The sequence below is a fragment of the Crocodylus porosus genome, unplaced genomic scaffold (assembly GCF_001723895.1).
Source record: "Crocodylus porosus isolate Cpor-Errol unplaced genomic scaffold, CroPor_comp1, whole genome shotgun sequence".
Taxonomy (NCBI): domain Eukaryota; kingdom Metazoa; phylum Chordata; order Crocodylia; family Crocodylidae; genus Crocodylus; species Crocodylus porosus.
The window spans coordinates 73894917-73913576 of record NW_017728906.1 but is presented as its reverse complement, the minus strand read 5'-3'; the positions used below and the strand labels follow the sequence as shown (position 1 = coordinate 73913576).

The 18660-nt window shown below is 38.5% G+C and overlaps 1 protein-coding gene across 5 annotated transcripts in view; it reads right to left on the bottom strand.

Moving 5' to 3' along the window:
- The window catches only part of NLGN4X (neuroligin 4, X-linked), a 284512-nt gene that overhangs the window by 17204 nt on the left and 248648 nt on the right, over positions 1–18660 (bottom strand). For all 5 annotated transcript variants that reach the window (XM_019529359.1, XM_019529363.1, XM_019529362.1 and 2 more), the window contains one exon: positions 1326–1511. In XM_019529359.1, the coding sequence (XP_019384904.1) occupies positions 1326–1511 (186 nt within the window). The remainder of the gene's footprint in view (positions 1–1325; positions 1512–18660) is intronic.

The window sequence follows — 18660 nt, the reverse complement described above, 5'->3', positions numbered from 1 at the left end:
CTTAATATTTTGGGGTTATCATTGACTCTTGATAAATTAGAATATATTTGCATTTTTTTTCTGAAGGGAATAAAAAATGTTGGACCAGGTTCATTGCTGTTTTGCTTGTCTTTCTATGCTCCAACACACAAAGCAATAATAGTCCTCAATTTAAGGCTGCTTTGTGTCACCAGAGTGTAGAAAGGAGTTGGAGCATAACAGTGAATCTGCCCCATCTGTTTCTTTTCTCCTGGTGGGGACAATGAAATGATTATTTGTATATTCAGACCAAAATACTTTGGACCATCATGTGTGTACAGTGTACAAAACACTTAAATACTGTGATGATATGTGTCCCATACACGCCTAAGATAGATACAAAACACTTCAAATGTCTTGAAGCATAGTGAAAGCTATGATCAATACACTGTGCAATCATTACTTACTGCACATTATGAATTTTCAATGTTGTGATTAGTTAAGATTTGTATCATTCCATCTGTTTGCTTTTCAGAAGAGTTTACTCAGAATTACTTGTTATACCCTATTTGTATCAATAAATGAAATTGTCAGGAATGATTTATGGGAGTTCCATATAACATGTGTTTGTTCTGATAGTTCCTGCTACTTTCTACCATCATAACATACCTCTTCTGGTGTTTCAATACAATTAATATTGTTGGATGAGCAAAGGGGCATAAAACAGTCTGCTGTTCTAAAGAAATGGCATCTTTTCCTATGTCTGCTTATCAGTGGTCTTACCTACTGAAATCTTTATGAAAAGCAACCGGTATTTGTGCTGTATATTGTTGCATCTACAATCCGAGGCAAAAGTCTTGCATATCAAATTCATATAGCCAACAGGAAATTTTTTCACATATGAACAGAAGGATCAGCTTCCCTATATAAGGATTAGTTCTTTTGGAACAAGACGTGCATGAGTTAAGACATTAAAACATATAACTGAAGTACGGAGAGTGGTGTATTGCAAATAAAAATGCAGTACCCTGTTTATTTTAATAAGGACAAATTACTGATGGAAAAGGCAATAGGGAATCTGGAAGAAATGTGACACATTAGATTCTCTAGAAGATTTTTTATTTAAACCTCTAACTTAAATGTGAAATTTGACTGTTCAATACAATAAGATGCACAATTTAGGGTTACTAAAATGGGGCCATAAACCTGGCCACTATTTATTTAATTTGATTTGCTAATGTTAAATAATTCACTTGATACTGCCACTTACCAGAACTTCAGTGTTTTAAAAAAAGCATTAGCTTCAAAGGGATTTATTTCACCTTTATTGTAGCAGGACCATATTTACTTTGCTAGAAGATGATTACCTTCTGAATAGTGAGACAGGGTCAGTAGACTAACACAGGAAGCTCCTGCTCCGGAACCAAAAATAGTAACTCTTTTTGGATCTCCTCCAAAAGATCCAATATTTTCTTCAATCCATCGTAAAGCTTGGATTTGGTCAAGCAATCCGTAATTGCCTTTTGCAGCTTGGTCACCAGTACTTAGAAAACCTGTAAGGCAAAAGAAGACAATTTTATCTTACCATCCAGATGATTAGTTCTAGGGTATTCACACATTAACAGAACATAGCCCCTTCTTTTCTTTTTTCACTTTCTTTTTTGAAAGGTTCAAGTCCTACTCCAATGTCTGTAAGCAATAAATATCATTTTGCATTTTCTACATTTTTCCGGTAGAATGAGCCATGTTTATCAATGAAAAATCATTATTCCCTCTCAGATGAAATGTCTATCAGAGAAGCAATGAACACTGAAGAAGGTTTTAAAATTTTTATAACTCTGTATATGAATGATATTCCAAAAACGAATGCAGAGACACTTTCTATTTGATACAGACATAATACACAGTGTGTCTACTCAAGAGGCTACATTACCATAGCCATGAACTATGTCATGGTAGCTTGTCACTATGGTGACGTAGTGTCGGCAGGGACAAACTGATCCTGATGCTACATAATGTCTAAAAATAACCATGCACTACTGGTGACATAGCATCTAAAAATAACCATGCACCAGCAGGACTGTGCTGGGGACTGAACAGTCATTAGTACTTGCTAAATAAAAAGTGTCCTAGAGAATCTAACATGTTACATTTCTGACAAAATTCCCCATTGTCTCTTCCATCAGTAATTTGTTCTTATTAAAATCAAGTGCTAAATGACTGTGCAGTACCAAATGTGTAGTCAGGGGCATGTGTAGACACACCCAGTGAGAATTAGAACAGCAGTTCTTTTACTAAGGACAATGATTCCTTGCATACTTAGATGTTGTTTGGCTTGGTCAAAAATATTGTTTCATGCAACAGCTCTACAATTATACAAATCTTTGTACAGTGGGGACACTTACACATGTGTCCAGGTTTGGTCCCCACACTTTGTGACATGTGGACAGCTTGGAAAGAGTCCAGTGCAGAATAGCAAAAATAACCAAGGGCCAGAGAGATAAGACTTATGAAAAAAGCCTGAAAAAAATCAAGTTGTTTTGTCTGAAAAAGACAAGACTGAAGAGGGATTTGATAAAAGTTTTCAAATACCTGAAGGGTGATTGCAGAAAGGATGGAGGTGGGCTTTCCTCTGTGATGAAAGGGGACAGACAGTACTAGGAAAAATGGCCTCAATATTCAGCAGGGGAAATTTAGTTTGGAGATCAGGAGGAACTTTTTGACAATAAGCATGATCAACAATTTGAACAGGCTACCTAGAAATGTTGCGCAATGTCCATCCCTGGAAATTTTCAAGACCAGACAAACACTTGGCTGGGATGGTTTAGTCAGGGATAATCCTGCCTTGAGCAAAGGGCTGGACTAAAAGACCTCATGAGGCCACATGAGGCCATCCAGACCTACTTTCCTATGATTCTATAATTATAGGAAAAAAACCCACAATAACAAAAGTCCTTTGAAAAACACTACTAGATCAAATTCTACAAAGCATATTTATTAAAAATATAGCAGTAAGTCTCCAGCGATTCAAACCTTGGCATTCAGATTTCAACTGAACAAAGCAGGTTTATTTTCTTTCCTTGGAAAGTACATGAAAAGCTATTTTTGTTAATTTTTGTCCTCTATACTGTAGTTATAAGATTTTAGAAATGAAGCACGACATGTTTACAGCTTGTCTTGCAAATTAGAACAACAGCAACTGAAGAGCATGGATAAGATTAGTTCTATCTTTTCAAGCCCGCTCACCTAAAGCATTTTAATGCCATGCTGACTGGGCAATTCAGACACTAGACCATGAACTATTTCCAAATTATAATGGATAGTCATGTATTTTACTTCTTATTAATCTTTCCCGTCCTTAGACTACCAGACAACAGGAGGTCAGAATTCTAGCGGCGATACCTGATAACAGGTGGAAAGTTTTTAAACAGCCGATATTGATTTAGACACTACTTACAGTTGCTCATCCAGTCAAGCTGCCCCCGCTGAAAAAAGAAGGAACTTTTGGGCATTTCTTAGCTAATTACTAGGTCCATTTCACATGATGCAGCCAAACCAAAGTCACAGGACACTGGCAATCAATTGCCAATGAATGATTGAAATGATTGTGTGACATTCACTCGGCAACTTAGGGTCATGTTAGTATGACATAAAGCTGTGTGTGCTCTGTGGAGTACATTTTGCCCCTTACAAAAAAATAAAAATAAAAAGCATGGAATCATGTCCCTTTTGACTGCTTTGCAAGGGAGTACAAATGTCTTGGTACTGGCCTTGGTTATTATTTTAGGGCTCCAAAGACAATTTAAAAATCTCTAGAAATATTTAAACATGGGAGAGAGAAAGAGAAGAAATTAGCTAGAACCATGTTTAAAGTCATGGCCCTTGAATGCCACTCATTATGTTCGATGATAAATTCCCCAAGCACGTATGCAAAATCTACTCCAAAGTTTAAAAGCAAAATCACATCAAATCCTTGGGAATGATGTTACATCAAGTGAAGGGCAATCTTTAAATATGGGATATATAACTTGAATTAATGTGATATATATTTCTACATGCAAGATTAGCCATGATTAAGTGAAATGTACTATCTTCCACCACAAGCCCTTTTTCATATTTAATTAGCAATTACTAATTAGTATTTAATGCCAACAAGTGTTTTAGAAGCACCTGCATTCATCACGAAAGAGTTGCTGTAATTTACTAGAAAATGAATCATAATCTTACTGCTAAAATATGTCCTTTTATGTAGCTTTTATATAAAACCTTCTTTAGAAGTGACAAGCACAGTAGTTATAATAGTAGTACTATCTTCTGTGCTCCATTTTACACTGAAGAAAAACCTATTAATTCATAATTGACCGAACAAGTTTTTTCAGCAGAGGTGTTGTTCTCTTTTTCACTTCCCTTTATTATCCTTTTTTAGGTTTGTCAAAGAAAGAATAACCCACTCACTGGTTTTGTTGATGCAGTTCATTGCAATGTTCTATAATATTCTATAATTAAGCCTTTATTAAATCAGAACTATGACCTCCCCGGGAGAAAGTGACTGTTCTAACCTTTAAAACAGCAGGGTAATTAATATTCAGAGCCCAAACACATTTTAGCTCCTCTAGCAGCATCTAGCTAAAGCTGGTTGATCTTTGTAACTTTGAATTCCTTCCAAATGTACTAAAAGGTGACTGACTGAAACTGCAATCAATGAATATCTGATGTTTAACAAATGAAGATTTTTTGTTTCCATAGTTCTCTGCTGATCCTCATTAACTGCAAGAGCAAATTTTCTTAATTTAAAAACTAATCATCAAGGCAAAGTGGCAGCCCCATATGACACAAAATGAATGAATAAATATTTCTTTTCTTGATGAGGATATGTATCCCTTCATGCTTTGAATACCAGATTCATTTTTAGGAAATCCATGCAAGAGATGATCTGTTTGCAGAGAAAAACTAAAGTAGGTTGGCTCTTTCTTGATAGGCCAGTGGGCAGATTTCAGAGGGGTATATTAAAGAGTTGCTAAATATTCCCAAAAAAACCAAAATGGGGATTTACATTAGGTATTCACTGTTCAAAAATCCAGGCAACCCTTTTAAATACATTGTGAATATTTTCTGTCTTATCCCATGCCACTTCTCAAAAAATACTCTAGGTAAACACCTTGGGGTTTGGGTTCAGCTAGAACATGGAAGTTTGCAGTTTTTCCAGTACCGTTAATGAAAAGGATGAAGTAACTTAAGCTGAGCATAGTAAACAAAGTTTCTTACATTTAAAGGCATAGGAAGATGCCAGACTATGAAACAAACTTCTTGACGTGAGTGGACCTTTTCTTTTAAATTATGATTTAATAAGCAATAGAAATGGTAGTTGCCCATATCATTCCATAGTAAAGGATAGGGATAATTAAGAGCCTTTATGATGTGATGTATTATAGTATGGAACTTACAAATAAATACAGTATCTCACTTCTCTACTGTTAAAAATAATAAATAGAAATGTATCTAAATGGTCATCAAAATAAAGTGGAAAAGTTTGGGTGGTGTTTCTGTTTCATTATCATTTATAGTGAATATACTGAATTTTCACAATTATATTCTGTCATTTTTGTACAGCTCTGATGGTTCAGTGAATACATATCTTGTGGATATTTTGTGGATTTTTTATTGTAAAGAGAGACTTTCTTGGTGGTGTAGAGGTAGCATAATCATCTCCACAAAACCCCTTCCAACCTGTGCCAAAAGGCGTGGACAAACAAAAAGTGGTATGGGGCTAAGTATGATGTTCCTTATTCGAAGCTACTTCCAAATTATGGAAATCCTGAGGTTGCTCCTGAGGCCCGGACAGAAAAGGGGCCTGAAAATGGTGAAAATGATGATGCTGTGTGTGTGTGCAGGGAGGAACAGAGTGTGTATGTATGTAGGCAGGGGCCGTGTGTATATATGCATGCAGGCAAGGGCAGTGTGTGTGTTTGTGTGTGTGCAGGCAGAGGCAGAGTGTTTGTGAGGGGGTTGCAGACAGGGGCAGTGTGTGTATGTGTATGTTCATAGGGTGAGTCCCACATGCACACCCCACCATACACATGCACCCACACCTCCCTTGCACTGCCATACACCCAGACCCCCATACCCACACCCCCTCATGTACCTCAGCCACCCTCCCCTCACACACACAGCCCCCAAGCCCCATACACACCCACACCCCACATACCCATACACCCAGAGTGCCCCACAAACCTATACACATCTGCCATGATATACAAGAGTAAAACTTGATTTTAACCTATTGTGCAATCACCTCTGTGTACACTACACAAATACACGTAAACCAGGACAAAAATATTTTTTGAAATCAAAGTAATGAATGCTGTAGATGTTTGCTTTTTGGAATATAATTTGGTATTTTTCTAGTTCGGAGATGGCAAAACCCCTTACTGAAAGGAATACTTGTGGGGGCAAGGACTTTGGCTGGCAAAGGTCACGAGTTAGCAGGCAAGATTTCAGGTCACAAGATGACAACCAGGCAGTGGGGCACCTGTCAAGAGGTGGACTACCCATGCGGCCCTTGACAGCTTGCCAAAACTCGGTAAGCAGCCCTCCTCCTGAAATAATTGCCTGCCCCTGTAATAACTGCTCTGTTATCAAGTGGGAGGGGAGGGGCTCCTTAATCCCAGTGTCCTGATGGGGCCTGGCCATACCCCCCTCAGCTCAGCCCTATACAAGGGAAGGGAGGGCTGCTTTAGTGCCTCCTGGCTTCTAGCCTGAGCCACTGAAGGCATGTGGCTGCATTTCTGGGATGTGTGTGCAGTTACAAAACTGATTTAGCTTAGGCAGGTTAGACTAACCTGCAAAGATTGAATCAATTCAGGCTGAGGCTTTTTGAATGTCTGTCCCTAGCCCCGATGACCTCTCCCACTTTGCTGAGCCTGGCACAGCACCACTTTAGCTGAAAATCTATCCCATGTGCATAAATACTTCAGTGAGTTATTAAAGGAATACAAAGCATAAAGGCATATTCTAGGCTGATACTGAGCAAATCTGACAGCTGTATAGTGGTTTGTGTGAAATGAAATTCTAGAGAATGAAATTTATACTGAGAGAGCCACTAACCATAATTGGCACCAATTCTGGTGGGTGATGGGTCTGATCATTTATGGAGAATAAGCTACCACTCTACATAGAGGTAGTTTCTCTGAATCAAGGCAGATGCATTGGCATGGATGCTGGGCAAATTATGATGTGATTCTGAATTTTAAATGCTAAGCATGTCATTGGCTTCACTGAAGTTACCCTGGATTTTACATCAGTGGACAAGTGAGAAGAATTTGAGTATAGTTGTGGAAATTTTCATCACTGCTGTCCACTCTATATCACTTCTGCAGACAAGCAGAAGATTTTCCTTCTCAGAAGTATCAACCTGCTTTATTTATAAGCACTGAATTTACTGTACTGAAGCACCAAAAATTAAACAAAATAAAATACATTTTGGAACTATACAGGAAAAAAAGAGCAAGTTAAATATTGTAAATAAAGTCCACCATGTCACAGACTCAGTCTTACAGGAAAACAAAATCACTAAGATAGCTGTAATTCTGAAGTAACTGCATTCATTTTATTCCCATGAATTCATTCCTTATTATTTTTAAATCAATCACTACGGTAATAACATACTGTGGAATTTTCCTATGCAACTTCCCACATGATATTACACAGCAATATATTACTGCAGAAAAACCTATTCTTTATCTCAAATTGGAACCCCAAGGCCAAATCCATATCAAATCAGTTTGAAAACTGCCTGAAAGCCCAATTTTTAGCTGTGAAGTGTCCTTCAAAACTGCATACTTGTTGTTTTCCCTGATCACTACCTCGAATGAAGAGCTCAAATAGTGAGATACTACCAACTGATCTGGAATTCCACGTTTATCTTTTTTGTGACTGTGTCCCTACTGACCCATCTTCATAGGTACCGGCAATGATATTTGAAATTCCAGCATTAAGTCCAACTATGAACAGGCAGAATAGTAGTCTTCTAAGAAAATATATGGAATGATGATACACAGGCTTTCTTCAACAGTTAAAGCTTCATTTAGTCTAAATATTTTCAAACCAAGGCCCTTGCAATGATTGCACCTGGTGAGCAAATAACTACTCACTTGTCGTGAGGAATGCAACAATCTCAAGAAATCCTGTTCACTAGTAGTGATCATAAATAACACTCTATTAATTTGTTTAAAAATGTGGAATCGCATGGTGTCGCAGACACATCTGTGGTGCCACATACTGAACACTCAGCTGTTTTCCGTGCTGCAAAGGAGCAGCGCAGGGTTTTTTTGTTTTGGTTTGGTTTTACCACTTGATATCCAGGGGTCAAAAAAACCTGTGCAAAAAGAAAGTGAAGTGGTGCACTTGGGGGCAGCGTGCACTGCTCAAAACTGGAGCGTGGCTGATGGGAGCCACGCTCCGGCTGTTGGCCAGGCTCTGAGCAGCAGGATCGCCACTGCTGCAGCCCCACAAATCCTGCAGGACCCCAGGTAAGGCTAATGAGACCAGCCCAGTGCTAGCTGTCCCAAGCGAACCAAACATCCATGCTCATGTGGACACAGCCAAAGGGACTTTCTGTTGTGCTCCCTAGATGCTGAGGGTCCTTTAATAGGGCTTCTGGCCTTTTGAACCATGTTTCTTGTTCTGCTCCTTAGGATAAATGTGGACACAGTAGACCTACTGTATTTGGTTATGAGCTCACTTTCTTTTCCCTAAATGCATATGGTAATGGGCAGTGTGAAATATCCTGGGCTGAACTGGGAAGAATTATATATCATAAAAGAAATTTTATTTTATTTAAAAAAAATAATAATCTGCCTTAGCAAATTGTATTGACTTTCCAGGATTTGAAATAATATGAATGAATGAAAATTTAAAAATAGAGACATAATTGAATTCTCCTTCACAAGAAAGAATAATTCTAAAATGTAGTAATAATAAAAGTTTTCACACACAGGAAATACTACTTATTTTTACTTATAAATATGGCCAATTGCTGTGTAAGTTATTTGAAAGGGTAAAGAGAAGGTATATTTTGAAATCATGAATATGTCCTCACTTCAAATGAACTATCCATGTTGTTTAATATGTGCTTGCAGACTTTCTAATGGCTGTTCCATTTATGAGCTCAGGACTTGGGTCTTACATAAAGACAAGTGCCCGACTTAATAACACACATTGAACAGCCAAGATACCACGGGGAGAAATTAACCATTAGGAAAACTGGAGAAAATAAACAAGCCACTGTTTTCTGGTCTCTTTTTTTCTGCTTCTCCTAAGACACGGAAGTATTTCTGTAAATTTGGTTTATACGTCTGGTTTTATACGGCTTGTGCCTATATGCCTCTTCCACATACCCAATCTGTCGCAATTTGTTTGGCAGTCAAAATTCTCACAAAAATTAACCTGCATTAGTTGACACAAGCATGACACAGGTAGTAAAAATAAAATTCAAGAGTCTATGCTTTTTAACATGCTCTAAAATGCTAAAGAAGGGCATTTTCAAAGCAATGAGCAAAGGTATATATATATAGAGCTGTACCTTCATTTTCTTTAATGGCGTTTGTGTGTGAATCTTCCACACACTACTTCAAAAATGCTTGATTTTATTACTGAACTCAAAATGCCACCTGTGTTTAGACATGAAATGAAGTGTTTCCTTTGGTGTCTTATTCTGTAGACTATTTTCACTTTAATCCCGGGCTAAACTCTGACAATCTTTTTTGTACTTTATTGGGGGTAAGTAGGGGAAGAACATTTCTCTAGGAAATGTCCAGGCAAGCTTAATGGATTTCACCAGTCTAATGGAAAGTATAAGTCTGGTGAAAATAAGCGGATTAAGTCTCACTATGGCATCAGTAGCCCTCACCTCTAAACAGACTTATCCCATGCATGGAAGGACTTCAATAGAAGCTGTCATCTCATGGGCAGTATGTTGGTTTTGCAGTCTGCCATGCATAGTCTTGTGGCAGAGGACCATGGGCAATGGATCAAGCAATATCCAGAAATGCAAATCCTCACAAATGGGGCTAGAATAATAGCTACAGACTGTGCTGCATTACCCAGGCCTTGATTTTATGTAAATCCTACACTAGTAATCTCCGACACTAGGACCTTGTCTTAACTACAGAAGTATATTCTTAATTCAGACTTTGTCCATGCTAGGATTTAACTCTGGCATGTATTCAGAGGAAACTGAGTCTTTTTCGGTTCGATGTGATGAGTTTGCCACTGACTTTGCAGACAAATCACAATTCCAAGCACTGCCTGGGAACCACAACTTTCATTGAAGAATCAGTATTTGGGTTGAGGAAGTTTGTTCTTATCTTGTTCATATGGATTGCTTCATATTACTTTTACCCACTGACACAGAGGTTGTGTTTGCCTTTGGGGGAATGAGACTGACCAGCTGTAGGTATGAAGTCAAGTCCATAACAAATTTGTAGTGAACAAAAAACCTAGGTCCTATTGTCCAGAAAGAACAGCACCTTAAGCTACATAACACAACAGAATTGGTTAGAAAGTCTTTTAGTCTAGTTTTATATTGTTTTCACTATAGCTCTCCATGATAAGCTCTTTTTAAGTTAAGACTGAGGAAATCTTGGACTTAGGTATACAAAGACTGATTGAGATTTTCCTGCTTCCCCTATGTCTATTTAAAACATTCATTGGCTAGAGGCAGAAAAATGTCAATATAATGCCTTTAGCAACATTTTTTATTCACTTTCACTGAAGTTTTCTAAAAAGTAGGTAGTACCTCAATAGGTGTAAACAGACATTTAATGATGAAGTTAACAGAATTACTCCACCCAATTTTCAGAGGTATTTTCACAATATAGTCTTCTTAATGAATGCACCAGGAGAGTGTGCACTCAACATATTAAAGTGTTTTTAAATCTGCCTCATTCAGTGCAAAATACTCTTAGAATAACAGCAGAAATGAGATGTATCTCAGACAAGGTGGATGGCAGGAGATCATTTTATGGGCACTATCCACAGTTCTTGAGCTGGAAAGCTTGAGCTTGGCAGGTTTTGGGTGCAGACAGATGTGGTAATTTTCACCATATCTGGCCACAGAAAGTAGTCTATAGCCATGACCAAACACAAGTCCATGGCTGCAGACAGCTTAAAAAATGGCTGATCATTTGAAAATCTGAACCCTCATTGCATGAGGGTTCACATGAAGAGATTTCAAAACAGAGTGTCTTCTGTAATGTGTATCTGCCTGCCTGCCTACAAGCCTCTGAGCTGTTTTCAGAATGTGAGCAGAACAGGGAGCAGAGGGAGTACGGTCTGGGATGTTTTCAGCCCCTGCTAGAGGGTGGGACAGGTGTATTGGGGCTGGTGTATTGGTGGGGGAGGCTCCAGTTCACCCATACCAGCCTCCGGCGCTGGCTGGGGAACCCCCTAGAATGTGTTCCCTCTGCTTCCTTTCCCCCTCCCATTCTGAAAATAGGGACAGGCTGGGACAGAGGAGGGACCATTGCTAGGGGAAACTGGAGGCAGACTCTCAGGCAGCAGCAAAATCCTTCCCCCCCTCCCAACCCCTCCTTCCTGCCCCCATCCCAAGCAACAGTAAACTTCTTTTTCATCCTGGGGGGGGGGGTTATTGTACTTGCAAAGCATTCTGAGTTACCATGGGGAGCTACATTTCTGTTTGTGTTCTGTGTCATCTTACTAACAGTACCTAAACTTCATAAATAGTCCTACTGATTATGAACCATGTGAATTAGGTTCATGAAGTCCCTACATTTGAATTGAAAAAACTCATAAAAATTCAAATTGGGCAGATTTTGGCTAAAGCATTACCTTCCAGATTGCTATTTAACCAAACAGCCCAAGGATAAACTTAGCTTTACACTGTAAATAGTTTATTAGATAACAGTTGAATATTGTGTTTTAAATTACCTTTTAAAGAAGCAAGCTAAAACAATTAGATGCTATAAGAAACATTACTTATAATAAAAAAAGAAATTTCACATCATATATACCTAGTTCACACAATCCATCTTCATTTGTAAAGAACTCATCAAAATAAAATCTAGACAGTATATAGGAACAAGGAACACACTATCTCTGCTTTTGGCACCCAATAACTAAAGTAAACAAATCTAAGTTACCCATTAATGGTACCTAAGAGTAGAATAGGAAATAAATATTTTACCTCTTAGCTCTGTACTTTATTCCTAAGGCTGTCCTTGTAAAGATAAAAGTGTAAAGATGTTCCCTAATGATGAAGACTGAAGGAGTTAGTAATCTGTAGATGGTCACTCAGGGCACATCTACATGTGCTCAGGACTGTACATTTGGTACTGTGCAGTACCCACTATTAGTACACGGTTATTTTTAGATGCTACATCAATGTAGTGATGAGCTATGGCAATGCAAATCATTGCTATGGTGACATAGCACTCTGTGTAGATGCGCCCACCATTTTATAAATAGTTACATTAAAAGACTTCAGAGCTTGCCTACTGCCAGTGGTGACACATGCACGATGCACTCCCTGTCAGGCCGCGCTCCCTGCTCAGGAGATGGGCTGGGGGGGCAGGCGGGAGTGCCAGTGTCCCCCCGTGAGTGCCAGCTGGGGAGAGTGAGGGCCGGATGTAGGCCACTACTGCTTCTGTAACCACTGTGGCTGGTTTTGGGAGCAGCGCAGCTACTTACCAGTTGGTACATTTTGCTGCAGGGAACTCCCCCCTTTGTCGGCAAGACTGGCTGTGGAGGAACACCCTGCCCTCCGGTATCTGACTGGTTGCTAGGGGGGCACGTGCCCCCCTTGACTAAGGCAGGAGCAGTCTCCCATGCCTACTGCTCGACAGTAAACTTCACATTGTTCTTCGTTCATCTTATTGATAGAATGCTGTATTTATTGCACTTGGTGATCACTACAATCTTGTTTCTCCTTTGAAATGCTGATATTTGCTTCCTTGCATAAAAAGTACTTAGAAACTAATAGCAGTAAAACTAATAGTTTTATCTCTGGTAAATGAAATTAACTGGGAATGAGGTCTTGCTGAGATTAGTCATTTGTTTCAATTAGAAAAAGACCATTAGATAGTCAGTCAGAATGTATTAATCCCAGTGCCCACAACTCATTCCATTTAAATTGTCAAATACAAAACTTTATTTCAATAGGTATCAAGTCACACTCCAGTGTAAAGAAACTGAACGGTATATGTCAAGGAATAAAGGGATTCAACTGGGGATTTACTATCTAGTGTATCAAGTTGGTACTGCATCTCAGTAGCTTTGCCCTTTTCTCTCTTGGTAGCATCTCCACCCATAGAAGATCGCCCATCCAAGAAAAGTATCAACTAACTACAGTCATATGGCATAAAGCTGGAAAATGGGCATGTATGCTAGACACCTTTTGTGAAGCAATTATAGCACAGAAAGTGACATGACTGGAGAAAAGGGCATGTAGTCGCTGCCATGCCAATTCTGGGCTGCATTTTGGTTTTTTACAGTTATTTTAGTCCAGCATACAATAGATCAGCCTTAAAACTACTTTAACCCTATGAAGGAGGAATGTCAAGGTTCAGATCAGTATTACTAGTTTCCATATGACTTGTGCTGAATATGTATCCTATCTTAGCTATCATAATGCATCATAAAGCATACAGGCAGAGGGTATAAATTGAAAGTAGAGAAGCTTGGCATCAGAGTGGGTTGGCATCTGATATGCTTTGCAGAGTGGCTGGCAATCAGAATGGCCCCAGAATAAAGGGGAAAACACAATATTGGCTCAAGACATGTTTGCAGTCTTCAAACCTTAGTAGCCCTGAGTGTTCCTTAGGTACAAATGAAGAACTGGGCCTTTATGATGATATTTTTCTTGTATTCATCACTCTACTGCAAAACTGTGCATGTTTTCAGAAGCAATTGGAGCAACAGCCAAACAGTAATTAGAAAAGCAAAGGACCAACAAAAATTGCATAGGCTACACACCTCATGAGACACCTCATTAAAGGTAATTGATTTCTGTTTGTTTAGTTTGACTGGACTGATTGTCCATGTAAGTGACTTTCAAATGCTAAGGATGAGGGCAATGCAAGAAAAGGCTGCAGGTAATAAAGCATAGCAAAACCTTTTTTTTTTTTTTTTAACAGTCTCCAAAGAACTACTTTTTGTGTTATTATAAAGGCAGCTCACACAACTCAGTATGATTTCAAGGCAGGAAGTGGAGATTTTACTGAGTCATTTGTAGATGACTGGCATCAAGAGTTTTGCCATAGTTCATTTATGATGTGCCACTATCTGCTCTCTTATAGCACCCTTATCAGATAGGGGACTATAAGATAGATGTGGTAAACAATCAACTGTCTCTCTGACACCTTGAAGTATTGTCTGCTTGCATGTTGCCTTCAGTGATGAAGAGCATAATCATGCAATAATGCACTGTATACATCACTACTTTTTTAAATAAAAAAGAAGAAAAACAAAATAACACTAATCTAAATTCATGGTGAACATACAGATACTAACTTCAGAGTCAAAATCTTTCAGCTGTACTAATGCATTTAAGTTGTGTGTTAAACTATACACATTCAGATGCCATTTCTGCAAGGGAAATTTGAAATTTTTAAGGAAGCCAAGCTGTATGAAAAGACATAACTCTGGTAATTTCTATTTGGAAGTAATTCTTACTTAAATTTATGGTTCAGTATATTCAAAACCCTAAGACAGAATATGTATGTTACTCTCAAATGCATGATATAAAGCCTTAAAAGGGGCTAAATTTCAACTATTAGCTTGAAAAGCAGAGGCAGATTTTCATCAGCTACAAATGAAAAGACTAAGACCTGCTTCTTTATCTTTCCACAAGCCATACTGCTTTTTTTGGCTGCCTTCTTTCCTACAGAACAATACATTACATAACTAGTATAGTGACTGTACCTGGGCAAAAGCATCAACCACTATTCACTCAGCAATACTTGAAAGCCAGAAGCTATTATATTAGTGCCAGTGTATCCAAGATGAGTGGTATAAGTGTTAACCCCTCTCCTTATAGTGTTACTATATGTTTAATGGTTGACATGATGCCAGGCCTAGAGGAGCACCTTCTCCCAGGATGGTGAATGGCTATGGGTCAGTTCACAGTACTGAGTTTCAAAGTAGGTTCTGAACACTAATGGAAAAATAAATGTCCACCCATGACAGGTAAACAGTTAGAAAACAAATATATTTGAGAAACAAATATATTTGAGAAAGAAAAGAAAGAAAACAGTTAACACAGTATGCAGGCTGAGGGTATACATTACATACATGCTGAATACAAATGTATCCTATTCATACTTCTTGGCATTTCTGTTTCATTTTAATTTACATCATTTTTGCTACATGAGTGGTTTTGGTATTAATTGCTAGAAATGTTGCCAAAGAAGCTGTATGCAGAGCTACAGAATAACTTAGCAACATATTTACAAGAAAAGTATGATTGTAAAATGTAATAAATAATGCTGGCAAATAACAAGGCTATAAAAGTCAGACTTGACTTGTCATTACACACTGATTTGACCAAGGGATACTCTGCATAGCTTATCGTGGTTTTCTATACTGTCAGGTGGCTTCTTTTAACATGACAGCTAAAGACTAAACTCACAGAATATATTATATTATTTTACCATACTGTTCATAAGAGGGTAATTAAATACTGAAAACTTTATTGAATAAATGCTGACAAACTAATGGCCTTGTGCTTTTTTGTTTGTAATTAGGTACTTTTGTGATGGACACTTTTGTAACCTATAAACAAAGTACAACCCTTCAATGAAAAGATCCTGCAGTGTACAGAAGGACACAGTAGGGGACTATACAATTTGACTCTGTTGTTAAAACTGGACTAGATTGTCTAATGTCCTTGATGCCCTCCTAACTGCTGCTTCCTTGACAACACACTTAGGAAGAGACCATCTGGAGAGAAATGAACCTCAGTACTATCAAGCCTGACAATGACTGATCACTGGGTTGACAATGACTTTAATAAAAACCCTGGGAGCCAAAAATAAAGTTAAATGGAGAGACTGTTACTGATATCTTTTTCATACTACATGCTCCAGGGATTTTTTGTGAAAATGATTTATAAGTATAGTATATACACTCCTCTGAGGATGGTATAGCATAAATGGCTTCCAACTGGAAAAAGTGGTTCATAACCTTGATCTCAGTCACTGTTTTTTTTTTAGTACTGGGCACTATTATGGAAATTATTTTCTATGATACACAGAGACTTCAGAAGACAAGTTACAGTTACAGAACTTAGTGAAAATAGATAAAAAGATACAGCCAGGTGCTGTTCTAATTATAGGGGGAAATACAAAGTGAAATTCATTGTTTTTTTGCATGTCTAAATTGTAATTTTCACTAAGTGCCAAAAACACCACTTTTAGGAAGGTAGTGATTTTGATTCCTTAACAGTGTGGATGCATAAGTGTACACATACAGACTGACTATATGCAGTAGACTATGACCTCGTTCGCAGGCCTGGGTCTGTGTATATGCATGCCCATTGTAAACATGTATTAGCATCTAAGACCCAAACACGTAAGCAGCCAGAGATGTGTGTATAGCAAGTAAAAGGTAAGCTAGGGTGGCACCTTTTACAGCAGCTGATGAAGTGGGTTGTTGCCTATGAATGCTCCTGCTTCTCTGAACCAGTTAGCCTCTAAAGTTATGTGTAAGCATCACATTCAGATTGAGCTAACCAAGGTTAGGTTGATCTAAATACTGGAGCATGAAGGCATTCACAGGGTTTAAATCACCCCAAAATGGTGTGCCCAATCTAAAGTTAGTTCGCCTCAGGAGGTGAATTACCTTTAGATAAACCTGGGTTAAAATGGTTTAAAATGGGTTAACTTCATTTAGTGAACCCCTACCCATGTTCACAGCACTGCCCCAGGGCTATGAAAGTGTACCTACTCGCCCCAGCCCTGGGGCTATGCTTTTCTGATCACCTAAACCCTGACTGGGATATTTTTAGCACCTTGCCTACCTTGAAAAGCCTGGGAAACCTCCTTTTTCCCTGTAGATGCTACAACTCTCGTATGGACCCATTAGTCCCCCCAGTCCTGCCAGCACCTGTTCCTCTTCTCCTCCCCCCGCACCAAGTTACTTATCTCAGGCTGCTCGCACTGTTGATAACAGTGGTGAATGACTGCTACAATATTCCTGATTTAGGCTTGGGCAGTTTAAAATTAGTTGCCTAAACCTAAATTGGAATGCAAAAATCTAGAACTCTTGGTTCCAAAATGACACCTTTCATTAGCCCAACTGAGAAACTGCAAAATAAAATAAAATAAAAGGTATCATTTTGGAACCAAGAGTTCTAGATTTTTGTATTTCTTTTTGTCTCAGACCAACACAGCTACCACACACATACCCTAACCTAAATTGGGGCAAGCAAATGTTTGTTTGCACCCTAGGTTTTACCCTGCCCTATCTTCTGTCTTACTTCAGACTCTAACACACCTAACCACCTCTATAACAATTTTCAATCTATATCACAATTATTCTGCATCTCATTGCTGATAGGCTTCCATCTGGAGTCAATATCCAGTACTGCAGGGACAGGAATATCTTTAACAACAACTGTTTTTTCCCCTCAATTCCAAGATAATCAACACCTCCATTACTGATCTCTATTACACTAACAATTTTGTCTTGTGCCCTATCAACTGAGGTCCATCTCACTCTTCATCACTTCTGAGAAGCATATAAAATCCTTGGACTTACTGTCAACTTATGAAAACCAAGATACTTTGCCAACCCATCCCAAGCCAACTGGCTGCCCCTCCATGTATTAGAGGGAAATCCTTGGAGAATGTTGAGCATCTTCCCTACTTTAGTAGCCACATTTCCTAAAAAGTAAACATAGACAATGATATTCAGCATGAGATAAAATCTACCAGAACTGCTTTTGGTTATCTCTGGAATCATGTATTCGATTATCATGACATCAGGACCCAAACCAATTTACCAGTCTACCAGGCTGTTGTCATTCCTACCCTGTTATATGGGGTGAAACTTGGATGATATATAAGAAACACTTAAAAGCTTTGGAATCTTATTATCAGTGATGTCTTCAGAACTACCTCCATATCACTTGGAAGGACAAATTAATATATGCCAGTGTTCTGGTTCAAGCAAATACCACCAGCACTAAAACAATGTTTATATGGCAGCAGCTCCATCAGACAGGACATATTATAAGGATTCCTGACAACTGGCTTCCAAAACAGATCCTATACTTCCAAATCACTAATACTCACTGTTCTAGAGATGGGCAAAAGAAGAGATTCAAGGACACATTGAAGGCCAATTTGAACAAAATGAGATATTAACTTTAATACCTGGGAACTCAAGCACTGCAATATTTCCAATGATACCACGATGTATGACAAAGCACTGATCATTTTGTGCAAAACCTACTCATTATGAAATCAAATAGACAAGCAAACATTAGGGAAAGAGCTATGATCTGACATCCCCAGGATCCACTCCTTTCCCCGGAACTATATATCACATCTGCAGCTGAACATGCAGATATTGGGATGGCCTCCTCATTCATCTACATACTTATTGATGACTTCCCTTTACTAGAAGACTCTTATTCTCACACTGAGAGACTGTCACCACCATTAGACTGAAAGGTTTTATTCCCAA